This window comes from Pristis pectinata, chromosome 2 (genome assembly GCF_009764475.1).
Source record: "Pristis pectinata isolate sPriPec2 chromosome 2, sPriPec2.1.pri, whole genome shotgun sequence".
In the NCBI taxonomy this organism is placed as follows: Eukaryota; Metazoa; Chordata; class Chondrichthyes; order Rhinopristiformes; family Pristidae; genus Pristis; species Pristis pectinata.
In genome coordinates, this window is record NC_067406.1 from 134,014,360 (window position 1) to 134,041,488 (window position 27,129).

The window sequence follows — 27,129 nt, forward strand, 5'->3', positions numbered from 1 at the left end:
CGCCCGTCGTCATGGTGACGGGAGGAGGGGGGGCGGGTTGCTGGTCCTCCCCCTTCGATCGCCGGCGCCGTGTGCGCGCATGCGCACCGGCCTCTCCAGCGGCGCGAGCGGCGGCCGTTGGCAGCGCGCGCACCGAGTCTCCGCCGTTTCAAACGCGGGCGCCCGCCCTCCACCCCCTTCCCTCAGCGCCCGGCGTCTCCTCACCCCCCCCCCCCTCTTCCCTCAGCGCCCGGCCGTCTCCTCCCACCCACCCCCCCGTCCCTCAGCGCCCGGCGTCTCCTCACCGTCCCTTCATGGCCGACCGAGACGGCCAGGGTGAGACTGGGGCGCCGCCGCCCGAGGCCACCGTGCGCCAGGGCTCTCCGTTACCGGCCGCACACCCGCTCCCCGAGGAGGAGGAGGAGACAGTAGCCGGTGAGAACGAGGAGGCGGAGGATGAGGCCTCGCCCGCCGCCGGGCCCCCGCCCCTGCCGCCGCCGCCGCCGCTCCTGCTGCAGACCCAGGAGTTGGCCTCCAAGCGGGTCGACATCCAGAACAAGCGCTTCTACCTGGACGTCAAGCAGAACGCCAAGGGCCGCTTCCTGAAGATCGCCGAGGTGGGCACGGCGGGCCGCAAGAGCCGCCTCACCGTCTCCATGCCGCTGGCGGCCGAGATGCGCGACCGCCTGGGCGACTTCATCGAGCACTACGCGCAGCTCGGGCCCGGCGGAGGGGGTATCGGCGACGCCAGTTCCCGCAGGCATCCTCCCCCACCGCCGCACCACCCCCCGGCCCCAGCCCAGCCGCAGGCCCCGCCGCCAACCCGGGCCCAGTTGGGGCAGGGCGAGGCGCCGACGCAGCGGGTCCTGAAGAGCGAGTACCTGGTGCGGGAGAACCGCAAGTATTACCTCGACCTGAAGGAGAACCAGCGCGGCCGTTTCCTGCGCATCCGCCAGACCATGAGCCGAGGCCCGGGCTGGGGCTACTCGGGCCAGGGACAGACCATCGCCCTCCCCGCTCAAGGCCTCATCGAGTTCAGGGACGCTTTGGCCCGGTTGATCGAGGATTATGGTGTTGGCGGCGGGCCAGGCCCCGGGGGAGGAGGCGGCGGCGACCCGGGCGACGGCGCCGCAGCCTTCGTGCCGCCCGAGCTGCCCGAAGGCACCTCGGTGCCCGTTGACAACAAGAGGTTCTTCTTCGACGTCGGCTCCAACCGCTACGGCGTGTTCCTGCGAGTGAGCGAGGTCAAGCCGGCTTACCGGCACTCCATCACCGTCCCCAGCAAAGCCTGGGCCCGCTTCGGCGACAACTTCATCCGGTACGCCGAGGAGATGAGGGCGATCCAGGAGAAGCGCAGGGACAGGAGAGCCGAGCTCTCCCGGGAAACGGTAGCCAACAGTGAAGAAGAAGAAGAAGATTGACATCCAGTACTTAGCCTTTGATATCATTTCAACTTTATCAATATAAGCTCTGAGATCATTTCCAGTGCCTCTATCCTTATTACTCTTTTCCCCCTTCCCTGGTTGCCATCCCAACCATTTTCGCCTCCCATAACTGCAATCTCTCCTCCTTTGCTCCATGGATCACTGTGTCACCCCTCCTGCCAGATTGCTGTCCCTCACCTTTTCCCTAGTTTTTACTCCATTCACCACTGTCCTGCCATCATCTTCCAAGCTGCCACTTCCCTTCGTCCTGTTTGCTCTTTTCCCAGGTCTCTAATCACTGCTCATCACCTCCTCTCCCCTGATTGCCATATCTCCTCCCATCGCCAATTTCTCCTCCCATCACCATGCCTCTTCCCCTTCTTCGCTAACCCTCCCCACTCCCCCTCCCATTTCACATCACAGTCACCAACCCTACTCTATTTGGTTCTCTTTTTGCCCCTGAACCCTGCATGATCATTCTGTCTTCTTCCACCAATTTTCAACCCTGGGTGTGTCGGCCTGATGTCCATACATTCCGTTCACGCCTTTCACCATTACGTTCCTTTGACCCACTGTAACGTCTTTTTTGTCATCCGCAAATTTCATGACTCTAATGGTTTGTCAACTATCTACAGCTCCCATTCAGTTAGCTCCCTTGCAGCATAAATTTTGTGTTCTTATTACCTTCCTAACCCTTTCCCAGTTCTCATTCACTTTAATTGTTCTTTGTTAGCTTATTAGCTGTGCCTCTTGCACCCCTCTTTTTTGGTAATTCTTGCCTCTTATTGTTATCCAACCCACAACCACCCCAGTCATCATCAAACTCTTCCTCCCATCAATTGCCATCCCACCAATTCACTACGCAATTGCCTTCTTCCGCTGCCCCCCCCATTGTTATTCCAAACCCCTTTTCATCCCTGGCTCTTTGGTCTCATACCCCATTCACCTGACCTACCCCAATGTCAGTATCTTTGCAGTGGCATCCCCCTCACTTCTGCAGAATGGCATGCCTTCTGCTCCCATCTGTAGCTTCCCATGCCTTTCCCTATTTATCATCATCTGCTTCCTCTCCATTCTCAGCTTTGTTATCAGATCCCACCCTGTTCTTCACCATTCAGCTCGCACCTTCTTCCAACATGCTGGTTCCATATGTTCTCATTACTTCCTGTCCATTCACATCACCCTCCTCACACCATCCCCCATTTGGGTCTGATCCCTTTCCCCAAAGTCACCACTTTCTCCCTCCTCATCTGTTCCCTACCTCCCATTCTCAACTTCGTCTACTTTCTTTCCCCTCATCCTCATCTGTTTCAGCATCCTTATCTCCTGTACCCATCAGCTCCATCCCTTCCTTATCTCCTCTTACCTACTTCACCCCTCCCTCTCCCCATCCTACCTTATAGAAGCCTTTCAATGCTCATCTACTTTTCACCTCACTGCATATCTTCCTTCCTTCCTTCTTCTGTGCCCTGTCTCTTTCCCCCTTCAGTAATCTTCCTCCAGTCCTTGCCATCTGTCATCATCTTCCCACCATATCTCTCTCCTTCATCCTTCCCCTGCTGAAATACATGTAAATATAAAATAAGTATTTTCCCCAATTTTATTGGTCTGTCCCTCAAGGAAACAAAATGCTTTAAATGGGTCTTGGTACTCAGTTTAGGTTTTCAAAAGGAAGTTTGCTTGCTGTGGTTATCATTTGCATTTTGAAAACTCAGCATCTGAATTTTTGGAAACATTAATTTTAGAAAGGAGCATCTTTAATTTAAACATTCAGTTACTTTGTCTTTTTCAGTACAACCTACCAACAGAAATAAGACTGACTTCTCGTTAAAATCTTCACGGAAAAATGCGCATCTATTCTCTACGTGAACAGTTACAGCCTGCTTGCTGTAAGTAAAGTTGTACCAACTTATTTCACTTGATTCACAGCATATGAGCCACAGGCCCATTGTTTTACTGAAAGAATCAAGCATTTGTACAGCTTTTAAGCTATCAAAATCTATGTGGTTGTCATATAATATGGCAACATAAAATTCACATCAGCACAAAATGTGATCTACATTTTGCATGTACTATATGTTTGTGATCTTCAGTTTACGAAATTTGAACAGTACTTTCTGGAGTATTTAGTACTGGTTTGTACAATCTGCACTGAATCCAGTACACATCTTTCTCCACCTCACCTTCCTTCCACCCTGCTTCTCCAGAACCTTCCCCCTACTGATAAAGTAATGGGGTTTTAGAATAGGCAATAACTCCCTAATAGCTCAGTTTGGTTTATTTGTTGCACTTTAACCAATTTATAACTGACAAAAAAGTGCATTATTAAATATTTTATTCCATACCTATTGAATAACCATGGGAAATGAACCACAGACCAGTGTGCCAAAGGCTTGCACCCAGACATGACTGAATTGTCTGGAATGTAAGGATGCATAAAATTCTTCTTCCTTTTTGTTAGGACATGGTTGTGGGCAGAAAAAGAGTCGTCGCTGACACGTATAAACTGTGACAGGTATTTAATAGCCTTTAATATTTTTGCACTTCTTTAAAAGAATAGCAATTGGGTGCTATGCTATTTTCCCTTTATCAACTGGAGACAACCATTGACTAATAGTTTAGTTTTGCACCTAAGCAGCCACTTCAGTGCAGTGCTGTCATTTATCTAAACAAAATGGCAGATTGTAGCAATCGCATCACAAGGGCACATCGATGGAGAACCAAAAACATTCAATAATTAAACCACAGGAATTGTCATAACATAAGTATGGAATGACTATGCCACTTCATGCTGTTACCTTTGTAATGATGTGGGTCATGAATTAAGAGGTGCACTTGCAATACTGGGTGCACAAGATTAATCCTTAGCATCAACGAGTAGAAGTTACCAGCATATCTGCGAATTTTTGATTAATGGATGCACATTAATACCCCCATGCAGGTTATTCTATAGTGTTATGACAGCTTTTTTGCACTGTGACCTATTAACAAAGGCACATAATGTAACTTTATAACATCAGTTGGAACTAATTGCAAGCTGGAATATTTGCAAAGTTCCATTGCTGTCTTTTATAAAACTAAATGTGTTATAAGGGATCAATGACCATATCTGCAACATATAACGATCTGGGAATATTTCAGATCTGAGTAGTTGCAAGTAGAGAGTGTTAACCTGCAAATTAGCCCTCATTTTGCTGCTAAAGCCCTTAATTTCTTGTAACTCAACCTTTGCATAAGACAATCGCAAGATATCAGAGTAAGATGTGACTATTCTAAATTGTCACTTAAATCCATAAGATGACAATCAATATAACTTTGCTTTAAAAGTTACAACTATATTCTATGTTTTCTATAGCAGAGAGAGTAAAGATGGTTTACAGGGAATGTTATCCTTCAGTTTCTTTTACAAAGTAGTTGTTTAACTGGTGTTATAAAGTTATACATTTTTTTGTTCTGGGAACAGTGGAGGAACTCTCCCAGAGGGAAGTGTTTGGCATTTCTCTCTCCTGGTTTAGCACTTAGTCTGTTAGTTTTGAGAAAATTCCTGTAGTTTTCTCAAAAGGAGTTGCTTGGGAATGTGTGATATGTTCATTATAATGTCACCTGAGTTTAGTGTCTCTTGATGTAAAGTAATTGTAACTATTTATAAATCTACAGTAATGCCACAGTGTAGCACTGATTGGAAATAGGAAGTGCTATCCTTGTGTGTTGATATCAGATAGAGTATATTGCACATAGGCACTGCATTTCTTTGCTATGTAACTATTCATATTGGAGCCTTTAAGTGTCCTGTTTCTGCTGCATTCAAATCAATGAGCTATCTAGGTTAAAAAAGGATTCAAGTTTTATAGTGTGCTTGGTTTATAAAATAACAATCCATAGAAAGGTTCCTTGTAATGAAAATTATTCTAATGGTTGCAATACAAGAATAGACTAGAAATGCCTATAAGTTTATGAAGCATTTTTACTGCATATATTTAATAATACAAGTAAAAGTTCTTTCCTTTTGGGTATCAAGTTGCTATGTAATAGTAGTAATAATTAGCTGGACTACAGTAGGTTTTGATGGAATTTGCCAAATATCAGTCGGGCAATATATACCACCAACAGTGCAGTGATTATTTATGATAGCCAGCAACTATTTAACAAAATAATTAATATTCATCTTCCACGTCATTTTGTTTCCATAACTTTATTAATCTTCCTCACTTACTCTGCTTGGCCAGTATGATAAGCATACTGATAATCATTCAAGAAAGTATTATGATTACATTGTCTTTAATTTATCATGCTTTGGTTTTATTTTTCTTTTGTATGCTGTCTTGTTAGTGTGATGGCTAGGAATTTTTGGGTTGTGGAATGTTTCACATCTTTCATTATTACTATTTTCAGTAAGTATTCTGTGTCTTTCAGTATATTTTTATGTCTCCTGGTATTTTTTTTTTGAGTTGGGCCGAGTTGCACTTAATGAATCAGGCTATTTCAGTTAATAGAATGCAGTTAAGTTTGAAAGACTCCCAATGTCAACTAAATCATACAAGAAGTAAGGGCACACTTCTGTGTTTGGTTTCCTAGCCCAGATTTGAAGATATCTGAAACTGGTAAAATGAAAGTTCCTATTGCTTTGGGCATAAAAGTTCAATTAATGTGACCTGGTATGGAGCCCAGGTTGTAATTTGGAAATGCAAAACTGGAAGTCTTCATTCAAAAATAAAAATCGGTCTTGGGAATGAAATAATCAAATTGGGCAATGTATAGTACCACTCGGTGGCCATTTGGGTTGGAGCAGTTTTTACTCAAGTCTGTGCAGAAATTAAACGCTAACTACATAACAGAATTGCAAAGGTATGTGTTCCCAGAACTTGTATCAGTAATCTTTGTGCAAATGTAAAATCTGTTTCTTAAACATTCCTCTGAAAACAACATCATAGATGGAATTAAATGATAGTACTTGACCATTGTTGCAGCTTCTGAATTTTAACTGCTACATATTTGTAAAGCAAAAAATCTTTGCTGGAAATAAAGACAAGAAATGCAATTCTTTATTCTCACCTTCAACCCCTGTGGCACCATATTCAGCAAATCATTCTCCTGCTACTTTCAGCAAGGTACCAGACACATTTTCCTTCCCCTTTCATCATTTCGAAGGGACAGCTCCATCTTCAGTTTCCTGGTTCATTCTTCTATCTCCACCGACCACTACTATTCATTGCACTGTTACCTTGTAACTTTGCACCATCCAGGGATATAAATCTTCCTTTCAGATGAAGCAACAATTCACTTGCATTTCCTATTTAAGTCTGTTGCATTCAGGTGCTCATAAGGTGGTCTTTGCACTGGAGAAAACAAACACAGATTGGGTCATCACTTTGCAGAAATTCCAATCATGTGTCACTTTGTTTCCATCTATTTTCTTTCCATTATTTTATTCATCTTGTATATCCTGCCACTCCCACTCTAACTTCTGTCTTTGGCCTCCTATACTGTTCCAATGAAGCCCAATGTAAGTTCAAGGAACAGCACCTTATCTGATGACTAGGAATGTTGCCATCCTTGGGACTCGTTATTGAATTCAACAATTTCAGATAAACAGCCTTTTGCATCTGTTTGCTATAAGATATTCACCTGTAATACCAAATCATTCTTGTTTCCATAGATGCTACTTGGTGATGAGAGTATTCCCAGCATTCTCTTTTATTTCAGATTTTCAGAAATTACTGTCCTGCAACACGCAGTTCCAATATCTTGTTGCTTGCCTGCTTTCAGCTATAATTTTCAAACATTAATTTTCCACTCTTCAATGCTAATAAGAGCAAATGAATCACTTGGACAACCTTAGTCACCACAGGTATTCCCTTCACTCTCTCCACTCTTCCCTATCTCTGCAGCTTAAAACATACCCGTTTTCTCACCTTTGCAGTTCTTATAAATAGTTAACTCTCTTTCTCCTATAGATGCTGGCTGAACTGTTCAGCATTTGCTTTTTTTTATTTTAATTTTTCAGGATCTGCTGTTTCTTACTTTACAGGTCAGAAGCATTTAAATTCAGAAAATGAAACATTAATGCTTTTTCTCTCTCTCTACAGATATTGCATGATATGCTGAGCGTTCCCAACATTTTCTGTTTTTGTTTCTAATTAGATTTGGTTCTAAACATTCATTACTTTTTCACCCAGTCTGAGTAGAATTTATTGGAATTCCTTCAATTGTCTTTTTTCCCCAATTTGTATTCTCTTAGATTTTATAATTGGATTTAAAATACAGCCACCTCTTTAAATAGAAGTGAAATAAGCAAAATTTTGCCTATTTGACACTGTACTCATAGCAAATGAGTTGGTAGTGTAGTTGTGTGTATGTGTTATGCAGTCCAGGTTAAGCTGGCACATGCAGATCCAAATGATGTGTATTAGAAAGTTGCTGCTTCTCTGAACTTGCATACAATTGGTAGACAATTGTATGCGTCCTTACCATGTTATTCTACAGGTGTTTCAGTTCCTTACTTTTTTTACTGCTCCAAATGTGGAGATGTTTGCACATCTGAAATTTGAAGCCATAGTGCATTAGGTATAGGGTTAACCCTTTAAAGAAGTTTTGATGCCATATGCAGCAATCCTGTGTGGTACATGTATGTTGAGTCAACATTGTGTGAAAGGCTTTAGAATTTAGAGATGCTTACAATCTAGAAACTTTGCTTTCCTTTTCAAGAAAGGCTTTTTAATCTTTTAGAACTTCAATCCTCTTTGTTCATTTATGAGTAAACTAAATATGCCCATTGTGATGTTTTTGGGGAGGAAAATCAGTTAATCTGTGCAGATAAATAATTGGTTTACTGAGGTTTAAGGACATTTAATCAGATCAAACATGTTGCTGAAATTATGGCAGCATTACTTATCCCATTGTATGACATGTCATGGGTTTTTTGTCTAAAGATCTACAAATCAATGCAATTAGTTAATTTTAACCTCAACTTTTTTTTGTTTGTATATTTGCTTTGAGCTATATCTGTATTTTAACAAGGTTAAGATTCTGCTTGTACATGAAACGATTGCATTATGTCAGCCTCTTCAGTTCATGTCATTTGATGTTTACGATAGATGAGAATAACAACTTTTTGTTTAATCACTTCATTTTTCTAATACTTTAGGTGAACTACAGTGTGCATTTTCATATAAATTTTAATTGATTATGTTATCCATTGGGTTTAAAGGTTAGTGCTGCACTACCAAAGAGCCAACATTGAAAAGATTGGGAAGCAATTTCCTGCAGCAATCAATGCTGATACCAGTACTAGCTGTGTTGTTCCTGGAATCTCACCTATGGGTGGAATTTTTTGGTTGGTTTGATTACTGGAGCACTTTAAACATTACATTAAGAAATAGCATTTTGTTTTGTGTGGATAATGATTGAGTTTACGTGGAGTGGAAGAAAGATTTGAAACAAACTTTGGGCCGGCTTGTGCACCAGCATTCGGGCATTGAAACTAAAGTTCTGAAACTTGTACTGTGAAATATGAAAGGAGGGAACATAAAGATTTGGAGGACCAAATCTGTCAGTTTGTTACAACATTGGACTCCCATGGAGTTCAGTGGCAGAACTTGGTACAGGATCGAAGTCTCCACTGATTTAATTGGGCAATATGGGCTAGAGACTTGAGGGAGGGAAGGGACAAGGTTGTTACTCCTTTTATAAGTTATTTTTTGATTTAGTGTTATAGTTATGTTTCTTTCAGTGTTTTTAATTTAATTTCATTTAATATTTGCTTTCAATTTTAATATTTTTCAGAGATGGTTTTAAAAAACTATTAAAATTAAATTTACAACTTTTACACCTGGCAATGCCTGCTTCCAATTTTGCAGCTGTCAGAGGCTCTCTAGAGCTTTTTAGGGTGGGGTGTCCTTGCTGTGCTGCTAAAGGCCCGTTTGCTGTCCACACCATGCTCCTGGATTCAGGAATGCAGAGGGCCAGCAAGATAGGCCTGCCACATCCTGATACGGTAAGTGCTGGCATGGGACTGGGCCAACATTAGCTTGGCAACTCCCTTACAGAATATACCTATATTTGGGTCGTTGTATATATTTGGTGTATTAAGATATTGAGAATAGAAGTACACTTTTGCATGTTATTTACAGTGATATTCATACCACCTTGTAACAAGATAATTATTTGCCGGAACACCATGCTGTATTTGTGTGTGAGAGGGGAAATCTTCAAATCCAAATCTTTTATTAAACTTTGATTTTATTGCAGAGTTGGCAGCAGAATGGTACTATGAATTTTATTTTGTGAATGTAAAATCTACTTAAATTTTAAAAATTAAGTTAATAGTTCAAAAGGAGATTCCACAAACAATTAAAAGTAGATAGTTTTGTTTTCTTTCTGTGTTTGCTTTGCGGTTAAAGTAAAAAGTAAAACTGATAGGCATGTGTGATATAAGGCATTCGATACAAAGCAAATATTTAACATCACTCCACTGCTTATGGTACTTATTAAAATATCATAGAGTGGAGCTACAAGGGAACATCTGTCCAATGCTGCTTTAAAATTCCACAGAATTAAGAATAATCCATCTTTGTAATAGATTTTTCAACCCTCCATCCAGGCATAAAACTGGCATTGTGGATTGGCCACCCATTTTGGAAACCATTTCATTTTCAGTTCAGGTAAAATGAATGGGAATGAAAATCAGGGAGTTCCTAAAAGCAGCAACCAACCAAGGTACAAATCCAGCATTACAGGCCATCAGTAAGTTAAATTCAGCCAATAATTTATTTAAACTTTCCAACAGTTAATGCTGACTATACAGTTCATTGGCAATTTCACTTGCTATGTATAAACTAGTTATTTGGCATATGCTAATATCGCTCCATCTATATCTCTTGCTGGGCCCACTTATTTTTGAGATCCAGAAAATATCCTTTGTGGCGTTAAAAGTGTAAATCTACCTCCTGCAATTCCATACTGCTGTGCTGTTATGCTGCCAAAATAAATGTATTCATTCTAATATTTTCTGAACTATAAGCCCAGAAAGCTGAAGGGATCCTCTTTTTAAAATGCTCATAAATGGAAAAAATGGTAATCCTTTTTATTTTGCTACTTGGACCATCATAACAATATTCTAATAATGTTAAAATGCATTAAATCTTTATACATAGATATTTTAATGAAAGTTGCACAAGTATACATGAAATGCAGATGGATGTACTTTGTTCAAATACAGCCAAAGATGCAAAAATGGATTCCATAATTTGTAGATGCACAGATTGTGTGTGTGGGAGTGTGTGTGTCCTCTTTCAAATTATGAAGAACTTCCAATAGTAGTTGTATTGAACCTAAACAGAAGTAACTGTCCATTTAATATGGAAATGTGCAAACTTTTATTTTACCAATGCATATGTTTAAAAATAAAAAAAATCATTTAAGTTGTGTATTGTGGTCCCATTTTCGTTAAGAATTTTATGGTTTGCAAATTAGTAGTATAGACTGGAACTTGATCCAGGCACAGCTAATAAAACTGGGTTTGTAAATTATCACTCATGGTTTACAAACAAATTTGTCTAAGAATGCAAGGTGGCTTGAACTACCTAGTGACAGTTCATACAAACTTGCTGTCACATTAACTGCAAGGCAGCAAATAAAAGCAGTGGGAGTCCTGAACAGGTACTGAGCAGTTGAATCTGTGGGCAGCTTGGTAGGGGAAAAGTTGAAACCTGATTTTTGCATCACAAGTAGAGGTAAATAGGCAGCAGGTGCAAGCCACGGATAAAAGTTTAATTTGATTTATTTTGATCTTAAACAAGATGAAGCAATTAGTTAAAATAGTTAAGCTTGAGTGAATTTAATTGTATAACTTTTGATGAAATAAAACAAGTTTGTATAGGCATGGTGTTTCACAGCTGTCAGGTAGGAGTTGGTGCATAGCTTGGGAGTCCTGGACAACTATATCTACAGTAAATGTTTCCCATCTTGAGAATCTGTGGGTCAAAATTATTAAGCTATAGAGTAAGCTGTAAATTTTATATGCCTCAAAAGTGGGAGAATTAACCAGGCACATCATTCCAGAATGCAGTCCCATCCCTTGGTTTGGGTACTAATACTTGTTTGATTAGTGTTTGGGGAGGAAGGTATGATAATCAAAGAGGTAAGGTAACCCCGGGTGCAGTGCTGAAGTAGCTGCTTTTTTTTTGTCAGGGTACTACTGCTTGTGGTGGAGGACAAAGTCTGGAGGGTGAATGAGCAAACTGACCATGATACTGTGGCAAAGGAGCCAGTTCATATGAATGAAGTGAAACAGAATGTGGATCTAGTAGAGAGTATAGTCCAGATGAGGGAGTTGGGGGCTATGCTGTTCTCGACCAGGAATGTTTCTTTCTGATGCAAGGGCTAAGTGCATTTTCTCATGGGTACAGCAAACTTAGAGTGAAAAATATTAGTGTCCAGTTGTGTGGTTCATATAGGCAGCAGAGACATGGGTAGAACTAAGGTCTGAGAAAGTTTGAGCTAGCATCAAAATTAAACCTCCAGATTGTTACATGAATAGGGATAAGGACAAATTAATCAATAGATTGAATGCATAGCTGAAGGATTGGCCTGGGAGGGAGATTATTTGATGGGGCACTATAAAATAAGGAACTGTTATGTTGAGCAACACGCACAAAGTGCTAGAGGAACTCAGCAGGTCAGGCAGCATCTATGGAGGGAAATAAACAGTCAACCCTTCAAAGGCTCTTGACCCAAAATGTCGACTGTTTATTTCCCTCCATAGATGCGCCTGACCTGCTGAGTTCCTCCAGCACTTTGTGTGTGTGGCTGCAGATTCCAGCATCTGCAGAATCTTCTGCCACTGTTCTGTTGAGACTGGCTCCACTTAAACTGAACTAGGACCAGGTCCCAGTGAACCAAATAACTAGGGCAATAGATGAGGCTTTAAATTTTTGGCAGGTGAATTAGAGGGGTTGGAGCATGGTACATTTAAAAGTGATGAAATATGTGACAAAATTGTGATTTCAGAAAAAATAACAAATCAGGACAATATATTAACAATGGCAGTAGGTTGATCTCTGAAAATAGTTAAAGCTATAAGCAATATATCAGCATGAAGTTCATCTGTGCATGAAGTATGTAAATGAATTAATAATAGAAATGGAAATAAATGGGTTTCCCCAATGCATTCTAGAGAGATGGCTACGTGCATAGTGACTGAGGTTGGGGAGCAGATATTCTAGAGTGCTTGACTATAAAGATGTCCAAAAGGTGAAGGAATGACATGTATACCGAAGATTAGGGTAACAATAGAGGGAAAGAGTTGTGACTTGGATAGTCAAGATGTAAAATTGGTTTGAGTGGACCTTGAAAATAAGAGTAGAAAACATGCATCTTCCCTGGCAGTATTTGTAGTTTAATCCACCATGAGAGACGATCATAAACTGTGCTTCAGTTTTGCATTTTATACCTTTGGGCTGCAGAATCATTGATGTTCTACAGAGTTTTTTAAAAAGTATATGCATGCCTTTCAAATTTGTTTTGTATTTTGTTTTAACATCTTGGAATTTTAGGCCACGTCTTCCTTGGACCACATGTAGTCTAATGTATTGAACTGTTATCCTCCCATCTAATAATAACCACTATCATGCCCACCCCTCCCACCCCCATTCTTTCCAGGACAAGTAGTTTGTGTTACACTGTCTTGGATCACAAGATGTCAGTCAGTGTCACACTACTCAATGGAGCAATGTTGTCGTTTAGAAATACTAATAACTATGAAAGGAACCTGGTATTACCTGTTCTGTTAACGTGGGGTGCTGGGACAGCAGGAAAGGGGAGAAAGGAAAGATGGGGGACTAGAAACAGAGGAGGATTATACTTGGAAAACATAGAAAAATAGAAAAACTACAGCACAATTCAGGCCCTTCGGCCCACAAAGCTGTGCCAAACATGTCCCTACCCTAGATGCTGGAATCTAAAAACAAAACAGAAAATGCTGGAAGAATGAACATGAAGGTGGAGTACAAGGTTAGCGGCAGGATTCTGAGTAGTGTGCAGGAACAGAGGGATCTTGGGATCCAAGTCAATAGATCCTTCAAAGTTGTCACGCAAGTTGGTAGGGTGGTTAAGAAGGCAGATGATGTGCTGGCCTTCATTAGTCGGGGGATTGGGTTCAAGAGCCATGAGGTAATGTTGCAGCTCTATAAAACTCTGGTTAGACCACACCTGGAGTATTGTGTTCCGTTCTGGTCACCTCATTATAAGGATGTGGAAGCTTTAGAGAGAGTGCAGAGGAGATTTACCAGGATACTGCCTGGATTAGAGAACTTGACTTATGAGGAAAGGTTGAGTGAGCTAGGGCTTTTCTCTTTGGAGTGATGCAGGATGAGAGGTGATTTGATAGAGGTGTATAAGATTTATGAGGGGCATAGATAGTGGACGGCCAGCATCTTTTCCCCAGGGCAGCAATAACCAATACCAGAGGACATCTGTTTAAGGTTCAAGGAGGAATGTTCAGGGGAGATGTCAGAGGTAGGTTATTTTTCCCCCAGAATGGTGGGTGCCTGGAATGTGCTGCCAGGGGTGGTTTTAGAGGCTGATACAATAGGTACATTTAAAAGGGTCTTAGGCACATGGAAGTACAAATAATGGAGAGTTATGGAAGGGTTAGATTGATCATGGAGTAGGTGTTCATATAGTTCAGCACAACAACGTGGGCCAAAGGGCCCATGCTGTACTGTTCTATGTTCTAAATCAGCTAATCAATGCAGCATCTTAGATGATGAGAAGCCATTTTAACATTTCAGTTCAGGGATTCTTCCTCAGAACTGGTATACTTGTATCTATCTGACAATATATATAAAAAAAATCACTGGTGTACATCCTGTTCACAAAACAAACATCCAGTCTGGCTAATTACTTCCCAATTAGTTTACTTTCAATTGTGGCAGTGTAATCAAGTGGCATTTACTCACCAATAACCTGCCTACCAAAACCCACTCAGCTTCAAAACATGTTACTGATGTATTGCAGATATGAGGTGAGAATGACTGCCCTTGACAGCAAGTTAGCATTTAACTAAGTGTGGAATCAAGGAGCCCTGGTAAAACTGAACAACCAGCAGGAGGAACAATATTTGGAATCGTACTTTACACAGGAAGATGGTTGTGGTGGTGAGGTCAGTCATTCCAGCCCCAGGATATCACTGCAGGATTTCTCAAGGCAATTTCCTTGGCATCTACCTTTAGATACATCAGTGATCTTGCTTCCATCATGTCAAAAGTGGGGATGTTTTTCTGATAATTGTGCAATTCTAGCCATAACTCCTCACCAAATAGAATAATCCACATCTGCATGCAGCAGGACCAAGACAACATTCAGACATGGACAAAAATGCCAGGCAATGTCCACCTCCAACCAGAGACATTCAATGGCATTATGTCTAAATCTCCCTTTGATACCCAGGTGGTCACACTAGAGCCTTCTACATAAATACAGTGAATACAAGAGCATATCAAAAGCTTGCTACACTGTACCAAAGCTGTTGCACCATCTACAAGGTACATGTAAGAAGAGTGATGGAATATTTTCCCTGTGCCTGGATCAGGAAAAACTAATGAAACTTAAACTCAATCACTACCCTTAACATTCATTTCACTTGTCACTACTGCACTATTTACCACCTACGTAATACTCCAGTTACTCACCTGGGCATCTTAAACAGCACCTGTACCAGCAGCTTGTATGACCAAGAAATACAGGGGCATTACATGCATGGGAACATCACCAACTGCAGATTCCTATCTATTTCACACCATCCTGACTTGAATATATATTATGTTTCTTCATCCCTCAGTCTAAATCCTGGAAGTAAAAGCTGGTCTTGCCAGTGATGCCAAATCCTGAAAAATAAGCAACTCAAATCTTTTCAATCTCCCAGTACCCTTCTCTCCTTAGCATTTCACACCCCCCCCCCCCACTGTAAAAGAAAGCACTTTGCTATCCCCTTCCCCAAATCCTCCACAATGACAAACATTTAAGAATATTGGTATTCAATTATCATTAAATGGTGAATAAATCCGTGATTAAGTCACACTTCGTCACTACAGGTATTCTTTGATATATAGTGTAGTATTCTAGGATAATGTTTCAGAGCTTAGTCGAAAGAACCTAATCACTTTAAGATACATCAACAGAAGTATCTGAAATAATTAGCTACAGTTTCATTGGCAGTTAAATACACACAAGGAACCCTTTCGGTGTAGTCAAATGAAAAATGCACATTCCTGGAAGATCTTGACAGAGTAGACATGTACTCTTGTGGGAAAGGGGTCACTGTTCCTCCTATTTAAGACTGAGCTGAGGCAAATCTTGTTCTTGGAGAATTTTCAAAGGCCAGTGCAAGTAGAATCACCTTTGAGATGAATTCTTCATGAACAAAGGGGAGAAAGGGGACAATGATTATGTGGGGTGCAAAGCTGAGGTTGCAATCAGATTGTCTTTCATTTATTGAATGATAGAACAGGCTCAAGGCAAAGAGTACTCCACTCCTGCTCCTAATTGATGGTGCCATTGCATGTTGAGCTGGTGGAGGTGAGAAGCAGAGTTGTCATTGGTTTTGGATGGTGATGAATCTGAGCTTGATGGAGCTTATGACGTTGAAGATGAGGTTTTTCCTGTGATTGTACCTGAGTGGCTGATGATTGAATCTTAAAGAAGGTATCAGTGAACACCTTTCTTCATCACAAAGCTTCTTGTAACAAAGGATGGTATTTTCCATCACGCAGACATCAGATATTGTGCACCATACTGGAATGCCATCATTGAACATGGATATTGTTTTTTTATGGTGTGGCAGAATACCTCTGATGGCCTCTTCATGGTAAACTGTTTTGGTGGTAATACCATGTTGGTGGTTTGTTCCTCCTGTGCTGCTTAAGCTCCAACAGATCTTTATTTCTAAGCTGTTCTCCATGGAATTTCAGCAGCTCTTCCATATAATCCTGCTTCAACTAATTTGCCTGACAGTTTTTAATCATTGCAAACCCACATTTTATCCATACATCATTCATCGATGCATGGGTTTCATCATCCTAAATGGCACTGGTAATGTACTCTGTGGCTATCTTGATGTTGTCGCTCTTCCAAGCTTCCTGAATGTTGTGTTTGTCGTTGCCATATGACTCAAATGGCATGCCTCATTATGTACTGTAGGTGGTAAGTCTTAAACATAATGATAGCATCTCAGCCAATGGGTTGCAGTAATGAAACAGTGACAGCAAGCAAAATTGGAATCTGTATGTTATCACCCATGACCTTGCTGTTGACCAAGGACATTGATGAGTAAGGCGCTGTTGTGAAAGTCTTGCAAAATATCATTCAAAAAAATTGAAGGAGAAACAACATAATGTAATCTTGGAAGTGCTGCACCATCATGCTTAATCATCGCACCACGGGAAGATTTACCCTTGAATACCCCTACAAGGCCCACGGGTTCCCTGCTTGATACATCCCCTATAAGGCAAATACTATGCATGTTTATGCACTTGAAATGTTCAAACCGGCTATTGGTGGCCTTGACTATATTGACACTTTCAGCAGATCCAGCAGCTACCTTGCTCTCTTTTATGTTTTGCCATGGTAATGTTGTTTTCTTGGATCATCGTCAAGCTGGGCATATTCTGTTAATTCTGATTTTCTAACCACATGCTTAATCCTTTATCCATTCTCCTATTATAGCATGTTTGCCCTTTGTAACATGCAGTGGGCTTCCAGTGTAACATTTTGAGATGTAACATTTATTCATGTTGTTAAGGGTTGTTGGCACCTTTGACACTGCAAAAATTAATGAACTGCTGATGTCCACCAAACACCTACCTTTTCCACTTCTATTAATTGCATTCAACTTAGTTTTAATAGTTATAGTTTGCCTTGATTAAAGAGTTTCAGTCCTTGGAACTGCTGAGGCATTTTAAAGCTATCTTGAAAGATACATCAGTTCGTGTCACCAAATTATAGGAAGGACGTGGACGCTTTGGAGACGGTGCAGAGGAGATTTACAAGGGTGCTACCTGGGTTGGAAAGGATGTCTTATTTGATTGAGAGAGTTAAAGCTTTTCTCTTTGGAGCAACAGAGGATGAGAGGAGACTTGATAGAGGTATATAAGATTATGAGAGGCATAGACAGAGTGGACAGCCAGCATCTTTTCCCCAAGGTGGCAATGGCCAATACCAAGCCCCTTGTATTTCCTCTGCTGTTCCATAAAAGATCTTATAGAATGGGGTGCAACCATAAGGGGCCAAAAGCCTACCCTTGTTTCATGAATCTTTGGAATTATCTACCTTGCTGCCCGTAGATTGTCTTTGAATATACTTGCGATCATTAGAATTTTAGATAAGAAGGGGTTTGGGGATTGTGCGTGAAGCTGGAGTTGAGATATAAGATCAGTCATAATCATATTGAAGGGGAGAGAAGACAAAGCAAATGGAGGTCGGAGAGAAATTTTTTGTTTGATTTTTATATTGTACAGTGCACAGAATGAAAGTTCATTAGGATATAACAGTATCAGTTCTTTTGCACGCTGAAGTAAATACGATTATGAGAGGCTTCAATCGATCTATTACCCTTAGCTCCTCACATTTAAAAAATAATTCAATGTGTGCTTACGGAGCTATGACTTGCAGGGCTGTACACTTACTACTGAAAAACAGGATAAGGCCAGCATAGATCCAATTGGCTAAAAGATTTCCACTGTCATTAAACTGTCTATGATTCTGTGAAGGAATCAGTGTAAGGACTGGGCAGTCATCTATTCATAATCATTCCAGGGTGATTTTTTTTGTAGCATTTCTATTTTCACAATTAGCAAGCAACATGATATTTGCTCTGTCAAAATTGGTAATAAAAGGTCAAATTTCAAATAAAGTTAGTTATAAGAGTTGAGTTTAATTCTATTTTGAATGCCGCATCCTGTTTCCTGCAATGTCTTGAAAAGAATATGGTACTTAACTACAGTTAAAACCTATTACAGTGGGTACATAAGGAATTGCATTCCCTTTAATTCAGTTCCAAATGATTGAATTGTACAAAACATGAGAGAATTAAGTTAGTGTCCAAATAAATGCTCTCTTTAAACAAACATTTGCATTCATGTCCAGAACTGGCATGTTGTGAGATACGAAAGCATTTACAGTGATTTTGCTCTGGTTAGTTGGCAGTAAGTTTACTGTTTAAACTATTGCACTACTATACTGTTACAGAATCTCTTGGTGCTTAAACAGCCAAAATTCTGCAACTTTGCACATTTTAATTTAATTCTTGAAAGTTTGCACTGACTTATTTTTAGATGCCTAAGTAAGGCAATGTAACTTTTTAGTAGTCCTTGCAAAACTATTTTATTCTCGATTTTAGTTCATGTGGCTGATATTTGTACAATTTTTAGATTTTATGGACATTTAACTGATCGAAAGTAGTTATACAATATGCAATTTTGTTAAATTCTGTAGTTGTCGCACAGCAATTTAATTTGTAGTCATGTTATTTGTAAATTCTTATGAATCTTCATCTGCATTATCATTAGGCTTACTGATACTAAAACATATTTTTTAAAAAATCACAGTTGAAGTCCAGAATTTAATGTGCTGATATGCAGATTTTGCTACCTTTAGTTCAGCACCTCAAATTGCTGAGCTATCATGGCCATTGATAGGTCTGAAACCAATATTTCATCCTGATTTTATATTGCTCAGAATAGTCTCCCCTTGACACAATATTTGAGTAGTATGATCCATCACAGGAATATTTTTCCACAGTTCTCAAATATTAAAAAATATTATTGCCAATGTTAGGATTTACATCAAACCATTCCTGTACTTCAAATACTGAGATCTAGTTGATTGGCTTAGGATTTATAACTTGAATGTTAGTCCAAAAAACCCTTTTAAAATGTATTAGTAAAATTAAAACCAGTGTTGTAAAACTAATACAATATTTAAATTGCCAAGTAGATCATGCTGAGGGAAAGTGGATAGATTTTATAGTCGATAATGTGTATGAATATTAGTATTTCAACCAACTTCCACATTAAATTCCTTCTCAAATTTGTTGCTTGTCTTTTGTTCTCTTCTCCAAAAATTGTAATCCTATTTGTTACTGCCCATTGATAGTATTATTATCATCATCATAACATTTAATGTAGTAATATGGTGTCAACAAGAAGACTTGCATTTCAAATCTTATGCACTAATTAAATTGCACTAATTGTGTATCATCTGGGTGTGTGTGTGTGTGTGTGAATGTGAAATTTGTATACTTGAAGAAGATTTTGCTGGTCACTGTGCAAATAAGTTTATATTTCAGCAGGAATATCTGCACAGTAAATTGATAGAGGCATAAGTTAGTCACTTGAAGTCCCAAGCACTTTATATTGTCTCCTCAATACTTTAAAACCTAGCTTTGGTAAACTCTTAAAAACATTTGGCTTTCATGTTATCTTAATCTATTCAAAAATTTAAAGAAAATTCTCAGGTAAAAATGTTCTTTTATTCACTTCTAAAAAATCATCCTCTTAATTATGTAGGTTGAAATTATATAAAACATAAGGTTTAATCATCTGTCAACAATTAGCTTTCCCTGTCTTTTTATTGCCCTTTCATTCATAATTAATAGTGCACATTTCATTTATAGTGTAAAACTGTCAGTAATGTCTTAATGTATCTATATATACAATCTTATTCCATGCATTAATATTAAAATGATTACTTTTATGTGGGGTTCCTTGCAACACAGAGATACAATTGCATTCTGTCTGTATTTCATTTGCACCAATCTTCTACTATTATATGTACCTAAATACATAATGTATTCTGAAAAATGGAAGTGTGCTTTTTAGCAAAATTTACTGTTGTATTTAAAGAATTTAATTTGTTTTATGTTGAAACAAATGGTGTGTTGAAACACAGAAAATCTGCTTTTTATTTGATGTCTTGATAGCATGATATGTCAGAGACAAACAGGTAGGGCTTGATGCTGATTCCTTCCCTCAGACTTGTGGGAGCAGTTTAATCCATACGTAGGACCTGTAAGTCGCTAATTCTGCTAAAATAAAAATGGGGATCAGACCATTACTGTGCAACTTGAAGCCTTGACTGTATGTGTTTCTTTTACAGCAGGATGTTAACCTACATTGGTTGAGCATCAAGCCCTTGTGAAGGAAGAGATCATTTTTCGAGGAGAAGCAAATGCTATTTGAAATGACAGATAGGGGTTAATGGTTATCTGTGAGTTTTAGGCCTACAAACACACATGTATACAATTTGGTTCAAGTTTTAAGCATAATGCAATTTCAGTTAGGTCCATAATTTTGGGTATTTTCTTTTTCTGGTATATGATTACTGAAGTGAACACACCATTTCCTCTTAATAGTGCATCTGTAGATCCCAACTGTGCATACATGCTAATAAAAGTTTAAAATCTGTGGTATTTCTACTATAAACTACTCATAAATTAAATTGCACACCTTTTTGAAAATGATCCTTGCCATACATTCATTTCTAGCAGTCAGGCAACCCATGAAGCAAAATTATTTTATTAAATTTTAAGAAAATATTTTTATATGAAAAATGATCTCTTCCCCTGAAGTCTTCAAATTCAAATGGTATATCACTATGAAATATGTATTATGTATATGTAATAAAATTGCTTAACTGTACTTATAATTTGAAGTCTAGTGCAGCTGATATGTTTGTAATGCATTTGATACTGTATGTAAAATAAATAAGTATGGTAGTCTTGTGAAACAGGTGGCCAGTTGAGTTTGATTCTTGTAATTGGATTAAAATGGCTTTTTTTTCTCAATCTGCGTGCACCAATGATCTTAGCCCCAATTTACACATTGTAATGCTTATTAAATGAATAGATTTTGACATTTTCACTACTCCCTCAATACTTTATGGAAATATTTACTAAATCATCCTATAACCTTGGTGTGTGCATACAGTGCTACTTATTTTGAAGAGAATTAGTGTTGATCCAAAGCAAATGTTAAGCTGTATTTTTGACTAAGTAATAGATGAGCAATTGATTTACTGCCAGAGGTGACTGATTAATATAGCCTAAGCATGGTGAAGTTTATTCAACATCATTTTATTTCAAAAATAAACTTTATTCACAATAAAATATATATACAAAAAGAAAAAACACAGGGCAAAACTTTTTACATTCTTAGTGTCATTTGGGCAATACATTCGGCAGTGTTAACACTTTTTTTCAAACCATTGCTCCCTGGGGTGATACGCCTTTTCATTGTTTGAGGGGCTTCCCCACCTGACTCAGCCTCTCCATGTTCAGTAGCAGAAGGAGTCTAGACTGTGATCCTTCCCCACAAAAGCTTTGGTGCATCCCACAGCACATATTCCTGAATGTGTCTTTTTTTTTAATCCAAAATAAACTTAATTCATAATAAAAGTCAAACTATATACAATAATAATAAAAAAAATAAAACAGTGTAAACCTTTACATTTGTGTATAGATCAATTATTAGTGTTACTTTTTACACAAACCACAGCACCGATGCCACTCATGTGGCTCCCTAGGGTGATACCCTAATTCCATATTTACAATCTTTGAGGGGCTTCCTCGCCTGACCCCACCCCTCCCTCTCCTGTGGCAGAAGAACCCCAAACTGTCTTCCTTACCCACTGAGCCCTTGCATTGGCTGCACCCAGCTTCAGTGCGTCCCTCAGCACGTACTCCTGCAGCCTGGAATATGCCAGTCGGCAGCATTCCCCTACGGACATCTCACAGTGCTGGGAGACCAACAAGTTTCAGGCAGCCCAAAGGACTGAGTTGAGTTCTTTCACTGAGTTGATGACCTTCCAGCAGCAGTTGATGTCCGTCTCTGTGTGTGTCCCCGGGAACAGACCGTAGATCAGAGAATCCTCTGTTACGCAGCTGCAGGGGATGAACCGTGACAAGGATCCTTGCATCTTTCGCCACACTCTCCTCGCAAACCCACAGCCCGCAAAGAGGTAGGCAACAGTCTCGTCCCCAGCCCAGTCCTCTCAGGGGCAGCACGCGCTGGGGCTGATGCTCCAACCATGCAGGAAGGATCTTACTGGGAGGGCCCCTCTCACCACCAGCCAAGCGAGGTCTTGGTGCTTGTTAGTGAGTTCTGGCGATGAGGCATTCTGCCAGATGATCTGGACAGTCTGCTCTGCGAACCACCCCACAGTATCCATCGAGTCCTTCTCCTGCAGTGTCTGCAGGATGTTCCGTGCTGACCAATGCCTGACGGACTTGTGGTCAAAAGTGTTGGTCTGGAAGAACTTTTCCACGAAGGACAGGTAGTGCGGCAACGTCCAGCTGACTGGTACATTGTGTGGCCATGGGGCCAGGCCCATCCTTCACAACAGCAGGGACAGGTAGAACCTCGGTACGTAGTGACACTTGGTGCCCACGTACTTGGGTTCCACGCACAGCCTGATGCAGCCACAGACGAAGGTGGTCATCAGGATGAGGGCGACATTGGGGACACCTTTACCCCCATTGTCCAGGGACTTGTGCATGGTGACCCGTCGGACCCGCTCCATGTTGGATCCCCAGATGAACCGGAAGACGGCACAGGTGATTTCCAAGCCGGAGGAGCGAGGAACAGGCCACACCTGTGCCAAGTACAGCAGCCCTGAGAGCACCTCACACCTGATGACCAAGTTCTTCCCAGTTACCGATAGGAAACGCTGTTCCCACAGTCCCAGTTTCTGCTTCACCTTCCCAATCCACTCCCGCCAATTTTTGTTGCACGCCCCAGCTCCTCCGAACCAGATCCCCAGCACCTTCAGGTAGTCATGCCTGACGGTGAAGGGGACGTTGGATCAGTCATCACTTACTTATAAGATGAATTATAATGCTGGGAAATGCTACTGTTTTCTATGGTTGTTACCCAGTGTCCACACTAATCACATTTTGGTCAGGGGTAGCATAACTAAATGGAGGTAGTCACTCCCTCCTCCTACCCCGAAAATGTTTTTTACCCTTTAATCTCGATTCAACCACTCCTAGCCACATCACATGATCCCAACACAGCTTTTCTATAGCTTATTGGTTTTGCAATTTGTTAACACTCAGTAATTTGTGATTAAAAGTCCGCAGTTAACTAGATTGACGATACAAAAGTTTATTTCATTCAGGATAATTCTATAAAGAAACTTTTGTCTGTATAATTCTCGGTATAAATCCACATTCCTGAGGTAAAAAGACAAAAATAACTGAACAGCTTCTTGCTTATTCAAATATATATAATTATGCAATTTGCAACACTTCTACTGTTTCTGAATTATGGAATGGTGAAATGTGGGCATGCATAATTCTCAATTAATGCAATTGATAATGTTGGCCTTTCTATTTGATGTACCAAATCGGACCTGATGTCCAGCAAATCAGAATCAGTTTTGTTTACTCCCATTGTGACCGGAATGAAATTGGCAAAGGTTTATCCACAGGTTACTCAGCTAATGAATCCTTGAGAAGATACCTAAAAGAAAAGAGCATAACCAAGGATTCAGAAAATGAATAATTAAAAACAATTTTAATGGTTATGCCAAGAGAATGGTATCAAAGATGGATGGCATTTGAAACATCTTGATGTGTAAGAACCAGTCCGATATTCATATGACCAAATTTTATTAGAAGTCCAACGCATAACATTTGCACTTGGCAAGCATCTTGGTTTTTAGGAAGCCGGACTGTAGTTTTGCTCCTTTCTGGATCTCTCTGTTGTATTGCAGTCATCCACTGGGTACCTTCAACATGATGTGGCTGCTGATGCCACTGATGCTCTTCATTTTCACCTACTGGTATTCAATTGCTTCTCTTTGGGTGTATTCCGCTTGAAACTATCCTGTAATTCAAATTTCTTCTCCTCCTGCACCCTCCACTTCTTCCTCTTCCCACTCTCGACAGAAATCACTAGATAAGGATTGAAAAGAGGACCAGCCCAATTTCTTTTATTTTACTTCATTCAAGGGATGTGGGCTTTGCAGGCTGAGCCAGCATTTAATTGCCTATTCCTAATTGCCCTTGAGAAGGTGAGCTGCCTTCTTAAGCCACTGCAGTGCTTGAGGTATGAATGCACCCACAATATCTTGTGTCGTTCTCAATTGTGATTAGCTTACTCTGCATAGAACATGTATATAAACTGGATACGTTCCTTTTAATAACGAAGAAACTGTGGAAGTGAGCTACAATATTCTTGAATTTAAATAAGGAATCCAGCATTATTTTCAGTAGCATAATTGGTGCTGTGAAGTTACTGAGTGTTTGAATGTCTTTGGAATTGGGCAGTATATGTATGCACAAAATTACTTTGAGGTATTTGGATGGAGGTGTTTGCCCTTTTATATGTGAAAAGTTAACACCTATGTTATAATAGCAAAAAGTAATCCAGTAAGTACATACTTAACAATGTAATGCCAGTTCTAGTTCCCCTTAGCTTTGTGTCAGGTAAGTTCACTTTGCAACATCCTTGCCTCTGAATCAAATTGTGGGTTCAATTCCCACTCTGAAGACTTGAACACAAAAGTGTGGGCTAACATTGAAGTACAGCAGTGAGGATTTCTACAGTGATGGAGCTACTCTTACAAATTAAAGAAAGACCAGGTCTGGCCTCTCAGATGAAAGAGAAAGATCCCATAACACCCATTTTGAACAGCAGAGGGGTTATCACCAGTGCCCTGGATGTTATTTATCCATCAACACTTAAAAGACTGATGCTTGTAGGGCCTTGCTGACTGCAAACTGACCACTGCATTCCTACATTACTACAGTAACTATACTTCCACATTGCATAATTGACCATACAGCCTTCTGTGACAGTGGTGCACCATATTAATGTGTGTCTTATTAAATTGTGGCATGGATCTTTGGAGACAAAATCACTTGGGGAATAGAAAAAGATGGATATTTCAGATGACTTATTCTCAGTTATCACACTTGGGCTTGGTCTGTAATGCCTTCTATGCCATGAATGTGATATAGCTGATCATAATCTGGTTCATTGAATCCACCAGATGTCGCTGCTTTGCAGCCAAGATCCAATAAACTGAACAACCTTACAGCTATTGCATTTATAACAAGTGGGATGTAACTATCTCTATTATTCAGTGACTGGTTGTTTAATCCAATTGCCTCCAATAAACAGATTTAACAAAAATGTTTTGCCTGATTCCTATTAGAGATCCAAAATAAAGTTGTTCTGTACTAGTTTTGTTTACAATCCTGGAATGTAAAATACCTTTGTTATTAAAGCATTTCTTTATGAAGCAGTACAGCAAAGTATAAAGTGTTATTTTTCAAATGAAATGTTAAATAGCAGCTGTGTTCTGCTGAAGACTATAGGTCCTGTGGCTATGTCTATTTGGAGAAGAGCACTGGGGTCTGACATCATTGAAATGATTTGCACTGAACTCAACAATCCATGTATGTACAGAAGGTCATGTGGATGTAACACGTTACAGGAAAATTAAATGAAGAACAGGACATGCCTTTAAGGCAGCTGTATTATTTATCCAAGACATCAGCCTTTGCTCTGTGGTAGCACTTCTGCCTCAGAGTAAGATTTTTGTAGGTTCTATATCCTAGCCAGAGAATTAAGTAATATTTCAATAATCTGCTTAACAACAGTGCGGTAATGATGTGCGTGGCTGAAGTTGCTGCCTTTCTGACTGCACCCTTGGACAGATATGAATGATTCAATGGGATTGTATTAAGATGAATGAAATTCTTTCCAGTCTATCTGCCAAAATTTATTTGACAATGAACCACATTAAGAGCAGATTACCTGATCGTATTTCTCACTATTGAGGAAGGGTTGAGAAAGGTGGAGTTGGTTGGATGTCATCCCATGACTTGGGCTAATGGTATCAAGGGAAAGAACCTACATTACGGGGAAGATGCCAAAAATGAATGATGGACACTCTAGAGGGAAAGGGAAGGAGGAGGTGAAGCCATTATTGGAGAAGTTCTGGCTACCATTAATAATTAAAAATTGGTTATCCCACTGAGTTGGAATTTGTGGAGGATGGTGTGGATAAATCATGTCAAAGAGGCATGAGCACTCATGATAAAATAACATACTGATTTTGATTAATGTTGCTATGGCATTTTATTGGTTATTATAAGCCTGAGGTCATGAAATTCATTTTAAGCCAATATAGTACAAGTATTTTGCAGACCAAGAACCAGACTGTAGAGAGCAAGTAGTTATGATTCAAGGCCAAAGTTCAAAACTATCCTAATGGGGTCCCAGCTGTATTTATTGTGGGTACAAATCAACATTGATAAGGAAACAATACAACAGTTGCAGAATGGCTAATAACACAGCCCTGTGTACTTTTCCTTCTATTAATTTTACTACAGCATATTTTGAACCCAAAGTAAAATTGGATTTTATCCCTTTGTGATTCCAGATCTTTGAATCATAAGTAGGTCATCCAACAATTGCCAATGCTCCTTTATGAATTTTCCCCAAATTGTTTAACCTTCTGAAAAATGTTTAATAAAATTCACTGACTGCCCCGACCTCACAACAAATATAATTGAGAAAACTTACAATATATATCCATTGTGTCAATTATTAAAAAATCTAATTATTTTCTGCACAGTGCTGGTGCTTCAACTTTTAACAATATACATTATATAAATGCCTTGGATGAAGATACGAAAGATGCCAATTCTTAACTGCCCCTTGAC

General features: G+C 39.9%; 2 protein-coding genes across 5 annotated transcripts in view; one reads left to right on the forward strand and one right to left on the reverse strand.

Annotated features, from left to right (window-relative positions):
* wrn (WRN RecQ like helicase) overlaps positions 1 to 995 on the reverse strand; it is a 101,560-nt gene extending 100,565 nt beyond the window's left edge. Inside the window, 1 exon segment of the mRNA XM_052033168.1 lies at positions 888 to 995. The gene's annotated coding sequence lies outside the window, so the exon portion shown is untranslated.
* LOC127580038 (transcriptional activator protein Pur-beta-like) lies at positions 268 to 21,176 on the forward strand. Of its 4 annotated transcripts, none has more exons than XM_052033190.1 (4): positions 268 to 1,406; positions 3,196 to 3,918; positions 8,611 to 9,396; positions 10,003 to 21,176. In XM_052033190.1, the coding sequence occupies exon 1, from the start codon at positions 294 to 296 to the stop codon at positions 1,398 to 1,400; it is 1,107 nt and encodes a 368-aa protein (XP_051889150.1). In that variant the 5' UTR covers positions 268 to 293; the 3' UTR covers positions 1,401 to 1,406; positions 3,196 to 3,918; positions 8,611 to 9,396; positions 10,003 to 21,176. The 4 variants fall into 4 exon arrangements, with proteins under 4 accessions (XP_051889150.1, XP_051889167.1, XP_051889158.1 ...); XM_052033207.1 differs by lacking the exon at positions 10,003 to 21,176 and having other exon boundaries at positions 3,196 to 3,292; positions 3,865 to 3,918; positions 8,611 to 9,639; XM_052033198.1 differs by lacking the exon at positions 10,003 to 21,176 and having other exon boundaries at positions 3,196 to 3,292; positions 3,865 to 3,918; positions 9,260 to 9,639.
* The last annotated feature ends 5,953 nt before the right edge of the window (positions 21,177 to 27,129 follow it).

Excerpts from the sequence above, each read along its gene's own strand:
- LOC127580038 (XM_052033190.1), top strand. The coding sequence starts at position 294 with ATGGCCGACCGAGACGGCCAGGGTGAGACTGGGGCGCCGCCGCCCGAG.